General features: G+C 42.2%; 1 protein-coding gene across 1 annotated transcript; it reads left to right on the forward strand.

The window, feature by feature from the left end:
* The first annotated feature begins 403 nt into the window (after positions 1-403).
* NRBF2 (nuclear receptor binding factor 2) lies at positions 404-4,648 on the forward strand. Its single transcript, XM_009994843.1, has 2 exons — positions 404-439; positions 3,116-4,648. Exons 1-2 carry the CDS (start codon positions 404-406, stop codon positions 3,830-3,832), a joined length of 753 nt encoding a protein of 250 aa, XP_009993145.1. The 3' UTR covers positions 3,833-4,648.
* The last annotated feature ends 2,240 nt before the right edge of the window (positions 4,649-6,888 follow it).

A 6,888-nucleotide genomic window follows, 5' to 3' on the forward strand; every position in this document is an offset into this window, starting at 1 on the left:
TTCTGCCAGGTAAATTGGTCCTAAATACTTAGAGATTCTCATAACTTCTTAGGTCTTTTTACGTGACTACAGTAAATACCTGCTTATAAAGGAGAACATGGGCTTTCTGAGGAACATCTTCAGAAGGATTTTGTTGTGTACATGCCATCTTTGCTGTGTTAACAAACCTTGGGTTCTTACCTGTATAGTACAGATTCTTGTAATATTAAAGAAGAAAGCAAATTCTAAAGCTTAGAAGGGAGTGGGAGGTCTGAGCCTAAAAGCTGGAGAGTTGGAATTATACAGGTTTCTGAGATGTGCTGATTAATTTTAAAACATTAACCCTCGTTGATGCAGTGCTCTTCTTATTTCAAGGCTCACCAGCAGAGCAGAAAAGCAGACCGTTTGTTGGCAGCAGGGAAATATGAAGAAGCAATTTCTTGTCACAAAAAAGCTGCTGGTGAGTAGGTATTTGTCACATTGCAGATCTTAAAATCAGTTTCTAGATTTGCATCCTTCATAGAATACCTAGTTATTTGCAAAGTTTTTTATTCTTAAAACATGAATTTGTTTTGCAGCAGTTCAGATCAAGCACCCTTTTGGACACTTTTCTAATATGAGCAGATCAAGTTAGATGTTTCTAAAGTTGTTTCAGTTTGGGTGGTTATCACTATGAAGGCAGTTCTTGACTCAAAATAAACACTGTTATTGTGCTTGTGATGATTGTGATTGACAGCCTGTCCTGAGTGAGACTTTGTGCATTTACCTGTCTATTTAAATAATCATGCCTAATTATTTGTTTTGGAGCCTGTCAGCTGCCTGAGAGTGAGGCAACTGCTTGGCAGAAGAAGAAAGGGGCAGTCTTACTTGGTGCAACAAGTGGGACATTTCCAGTGACAAGGCTTGGATGGAGACAAAATAAGTGGCTACTCCAAACATCATAACCTCCATACCAGGCACGCTCACTTGCCATTCATACATACTAGAAAAAAATATATTTTCTTTGGTATTTATAAATAGCCAGGGCAGTGAGGGTTAGTGCTTACATTCCAATATGCAGGCTTTTCTTTTTGGTTTCCTTCACTTCACACACCAAGACAAAACCCAGAAATGCACTGGATTTTTTTCTTCTGGTGATGATTCTATGTCATTATCTTGCATCCTTCCAAATTTGGTTAAGACTTTCTTATACCTTGTGATTTTTAGCCCTAGCAAGATATGCCTAAAGTGCTCCTGTGTCTCCAAGCCAGCATGTTTTCTGGTTTGGGGGGGGGAAGCTGATGAAATAAGTGGGAAACTATGGAGTATACCTCTTAATGAAGAAAATAACTAAAAAGTATGGATTCAAATTGGAGCATAGGAGGTTCAAGGTGAATATCCAAAAAACTTTTTTTACTGTGAGAGTGACAGAGCACTGGAACAGGCTGCCCAGGGAGGTTGTGGAGTCTCCTTCACTGGAGACATTCAAAACCCACCTGGGTGCGTTCCTATGTGATGTACTCTAGGTGACCCTGCTCTGGCAGGGGGGGTTGAACTAGATCATCTTTCGAGGTCTCTTCCAGCCCGTAGGATTCTATGATTCTATGATTCATAATACTTGTGTGCCATGGGTGAGAGGATTATACTTACCATGTCTTGTATTAAGATGTGTGTATGTTAGAAGTCTGGTCCTTAGCTGTGTTTCTTCCCTTCACAAGAGAGTTGTTTTGAATCTTTCTGGATATGGCTGCTGTCCTTCTCTGAAAAACAAATTGGAACAACTTGAGCCAAGAGGATGCCATGGGAGGGGTGTAAGCATGTATTACATGATTTTACAGTAATTTTTTCAGAATTTAGGAAGACAGCAGATGTTTCCAGCCACTGTAACTTGGTAATTACTGTGCCTCTGGACTGCTCCTTTTATGTGGGGATTCAGAATATGAAAGGTCTAAAGCCTTTTCTTAGCTTTTATGGAAATGCTGAGGTTTTTGTTACCCTGTCCTAAAGTGTTTATCCATTATCTCTTTTGCAGCATACCTTACAGACGCTATGAAACTGACCCAGTCAGAGCAGGTGAGAACCAAGTGCAGCAGATGCCAGAATAAGACATAGCTCTGCTGTGTGCCTGTGTGTCAAATTGTGCCCTGACTGGTCACACCTCTTTTGGGCGTTATCTTCTGCATAGTTTTCTGAGCCACAGCAAATGCACCAGGAGTTTCAGGAGTGCCGTGAAGCTAGCTTTCCTTGAGAGTTGTTCCAAGTTTACAGGGAGCAGGGACAAGCAAACTACTAACCCATCTAAGTGTTCTCCGACAATGCTATCTAGTCTGCAAGGCTTCAAGTAGGTGATAAAACTAGTTTCATATTTAAGTTTTGCTGTGATGCACTTGGGCTGTTCTGCTGAGACACAAAGCCGAGCATCTCATCTGTAGTCTGTAATTTTGGTTTTATTCATCCTGACTGGGGGGTCTTTAGAACAGCCCTACACCTTTCCCTAGTCACTGCACAAATCTGTCTGTGAATGTAGCAGTGCAGACTGCTCAGCACTTTCATAGCAGCAGGCTTTGAGTTTAGTCAGTATTATCAAAGCAAATAACCCTTGGAGATCAGGCATCTGTCTTTCCTCCAAAGGGTCATTCTCGTAGAAAAATGGTAGCCTCTTACCCAGGTGGTTCCTGTGAGTTTTTTCTGTGTTGGGTGCTATTAAAATATTAATTATGTGTTAGAAAGATATATACATAGTTACCACCATAGAAGCACACAAATAGTTTGTGTGATGTAGCTGAAGTGTGGCTGTGGGTGCCAAGTGAATCCCTTCTTGGTGTTGGTCACTTAAACTCCTGGTGCCACCACTCAGAGGTACTGTAGCCTAGGCAGTGATTTAAAAATAATCAAACAGAAAGACCAAGTGTTAACTCACTCCTCACCATAGCAGTAGTTTTACTAAATTTGGGTGACATATCTGCATCTGTTGCACTGTACAAGCAGAGAGCACTTGTTGGATTTAGTATCTGAATAACAGAAGCTCCTCCCTCGCCCTCGGGCATTCTGTGATGTTGTTAATGTAAATATTTACTTGTGTGTAACTTGACATGCAAGAATATTCAGGTGGGATTGGGAATCACCAATTAAAGTTTTTGATCTTGTTCTTATGCAGGCTCAGCTATCACTGGAATTACAAAGGGATAGTCACATGAAACAGTTACTGCTCATCCAGGAGAGGTGGAAAAGGGCAAAGAGGGAGGAAAAGTTGAAAGCCCAGCAGAATGCTGACAAGGAAATAGCTGCACATCTTCAGACTTCTTATAAGCCATCTGCTGAAGACTCTGATGATCAAAACATATTGGTTCCCATTACTCAAAAATACAGCCCTTCCACAGAAAAACATTCACAGGATATTCAGGGTGTCTTTGACAGGGACCCGGATACGCTATTATTTCTGCTTCAGAAGAAAAAGGAGCCAGTGGAAGCATGTATTGGGAGTAAAACTCCAAAAGATGACAAAACAATAATAGAAGAGCAGGCAACCAAAATTGCAGATTTGAAACGGCACATAGAATTTCTCGTAGCTGAAAATGAGAGATTAAGGAGAGAGAATAAGCAGTTAAAAGCAGAAAAAGCCAGACTCCAAAAATCTCCAGTAGACAAGGAGCTGGATGTAGATGCTGACTTTGTTGAGAAGTCTGAGTTGTGGGGTCTGCAGCAACACTCAGAAACTGCTTCTTCAGCTGCAACTTGGCAGAAGTTTGCAACAACTGCTGGGAAGGCAAAGGACATTCCAATACCCAACCTTCCCCCCCTGGACATCCCATCCCCTGAACTCCCACTGCTGGAACTCTCCGAAGATTTATTAAAAGGACTGATGAATAGTTAAAAAACAGGAAAAGTGCTCAATGTAGTTACCCAAACTTAAGAAAAGGGAAAACCACCAGGACAATGGTGATCTGAGGGCAGAAACATCTAACACAATCTTACTGTTGGAGAAAAGGCATTAAAGCAACTTTGTTACTGTGAAATACACATCATATCTGATCTACTTCATTAAAGTTACAGGTACCATAATTGGTCTAAGATGACAAGCTCTTCAGTCTTTCTCCCAAAGTTTCAAACCAAATGACTGCCTGGAGAATGTTTCAAGTAACACAATCCTTCAGGGTTTTAAAGTATGCTATATGTAATAGTTACCTATAATGCCATAAATGATGGTGCAGAACCTAACTGTTATGGTTGCCATTTGGCTGCCACTTCATATTGAGAAATGCTTTCTAGCATGAATTTAAACTGTGCATTTCATTATGCATAACTTTGTTAATTCAGATACAGTGCAATTTATACACCTCCTAGATGGATTTATGTGCCACACTCTACACTCCTGACCAGGTTAACCTCAAGTCAGGAGATTTTAATATCCATTCTATGAAGGAACCAACTTATTAGTTCTGTTAACAAGTTGGGCTTTTTTGGGTTATCTGTTTACATAACAAATCAGGGTGCATCGAATCTAGCTATTGGTTTCTGTATAAAGTGACATTGTTTAAAAAAGAAAAATCTATACTTAAGGAAAAATACCCTTTTTTTTTCAGTGATGCATGAATGGAAGTAATTCTAGCTGGCAGTATTGGATTGAAAAAGGAATTGTTTACAGCTTAACCTGATTCAAAAAGGATATGAAAATAAAAAACAAGGTGTTTTGACACTAAACCTGTGTTAAATCTCTACAAATCTTGCAAAGTATAAAAAAAACAAAGTAAGATTTATACTGACAGTTGGTACAGATGTACAGCTGAACTTCTGTGTTCATCACCCAGCAAATACGGGAAAACTGGGATGAATTCAGAGGGCCTTGCCTATCCATAAGGGGACTTGGCCAGCAGCTGGGTTCCAGCACCTACAGGAGGTAGCATGATGGGTTTGCTGGGGGACAGGCTGCCTGGACCTGAGGTATCCACCTGGCAGAGCCCTGCACAATACTCAGGGTTAGGTTTCTGCACCCCAGCCTGGGTCAGCACAGGTCAGCCCTGCCCTGACACCTGACCCAGGCTTTCCTCAGGGGGTGCTGCAGTGTGTAGTGGAGACATTAGTTAACTTTAGCTGTTACTGATTAATGAAAAGTGTTAAGCGTTGTGTTCAGTGTCAGTTATTCTTGTGCTGTTACAAGGTGAGCTTTCTTTCTAAGGGTACATTTTTCTTCCAGAATAGACTTGGATGTGCAGCAAGAACACCTTACTGCTTGTGCAAATTCTCCCCTTACCTCTGTATACCTGGTGTCTCCCGTGCTTGCTTGAAGGAGAGTAGGGACTGGAGGCTAGAAAAAAACCTGTGGAAACAAAGGTAAGACAAGTTCATTAGCGGAGGTCACTTGTGCTGAATTGTGGCAGAAAACTTAATCTTGATGGGGAAAAAAATATGTTATTTTACAGTTGGAGCAGCTTAGCATATGAACAGAACCCATATAACAGTTGTGGTCAGGTAACTTGGTCCAGGTCAGCCCCAGCTTGCTGCTCCCACAAAAGGGCAAGTTACATTCTCCACTGTCACCTGCCTGGGTGGCTGTTCCAGGCAACAAGGCAGTGGAGCACAGTGTTCCTGTTCATCTTAAGTAAAGCAAAGAAAGCAGTATATGCTCACAAGAAGGAAATAATATTATTTAAGCACCTATCTCATGTCACTGCCAGGGGTAACACCTCAAGGCTGTTAGCCACAGACAGACATTTCAGCTGTCTGCAAACAGTAGCTACAGAAGGAAGCAAATTTTTAGCCTGGCTAACTCTGCTGAAGAGGCAGGGTTCCTCAGAGGGCAGTAGGGGAAATGAAGTTTCTACCTTCTGGTTTTAAGACTAAACTGTCCATATATAGCTGCATAAACAAAACACCAGATATTAAGGAAGCTGCTTCTCTGTAGGAAGACAGCCAAGTAGGGGAAAAACTCCTCCCTGCTACTTTTGAAAGTGTTGTTAAAACTCTTCTCTCTCCTGCAATGCAAATGTTTGTTCTTGCAGTCTGCCTAATCACCACATGACTGCTGCTGAAATCAAACTCCAGGCAACATGGCTTAGTACCAGTTTTCCACCCCCATGAGTGATGCAGAAGGGATAAGGGGTGCAGTTTAACAGGCCAGGGGCTCCAGGCTGCAGCATAAGCATAGCCAGTGTCCTTGCTAGCAGCACACAAACCCCATGAAGGTGATGTGGAAAGCAGAATATTTCCATAAAATAGACACACCATCCTAGAGCTGGAGCAGCCATTATCAGTGAAGGGTCAGACTGTGGCCTAGTGAGCAACTGAAAGGAGAACCTGAACACTGCCAACCTCTCCTTTCCCTCCCTTCCAGGTGGCAACATGGTCAGTCAGCCCTGAGGCCAACAGAGGGAGAGGACAGGCATGGTGGGAGCAGGTAGGGTCACCCCTTTCACCAGCAGCACGGGACATTTACAAAACATCCTACAGCTGAGAAACCACTGAGTAATGGCTTTTCCTTATAAAATCCTTTACATTCCAGGGAAAAATCTAAGTGTATAAAATAAGATTAAATATTTTAATTTTTCCAAGTAGGGAATTTTTCAGTCTGAATTCATAGCTAGGGAATTACAGTCGATTTAAAGAAAGAAAGGTTGTCTAGAGAATACTCGCCACTAGAGGACAAGTTTTACAGATACATAGTGATAAATCTAAGGAAATTCTTCTCCAACATCTGTCAGCAGGGACATTTATGCCCCAATTTAAAGCTGCTGTAAATCATTATTGCCTTTCAGCTTGTTTTGAGTTCTGCTACAGTGAAATGGTAAAAAAGGCCCACCGGGCTTTCCTCCCTCCTCGTTGGTTGGTGTTGTTCACACTCCCTTTCCCTAGCCCCAGCCACCCCCTCCCCCGCCCGGGGCTGCCAGCCCAGTGGCCAACGGTGGCCCCCCCGCGGGCAACCGTTCCGCCGCC

The sequence above is a fragment of the Chaetura pelagica genome, unplaced genomic scaffold (genome assembly GCF_000747805.2).
Source record: "Chaetura pelagica isolate M959 unplaced genomic scaffold, ChaPel_1.0 scaffold112, whole genome shotgun sequence".
In the NCBI taxonomy this organism is placed as follows: domain Eukaryota; kingdom Metazoa; phylum Chordata; class Aves; order Apodiformes; family Apodidae; genus Chaetura; species Chaetura pelagica.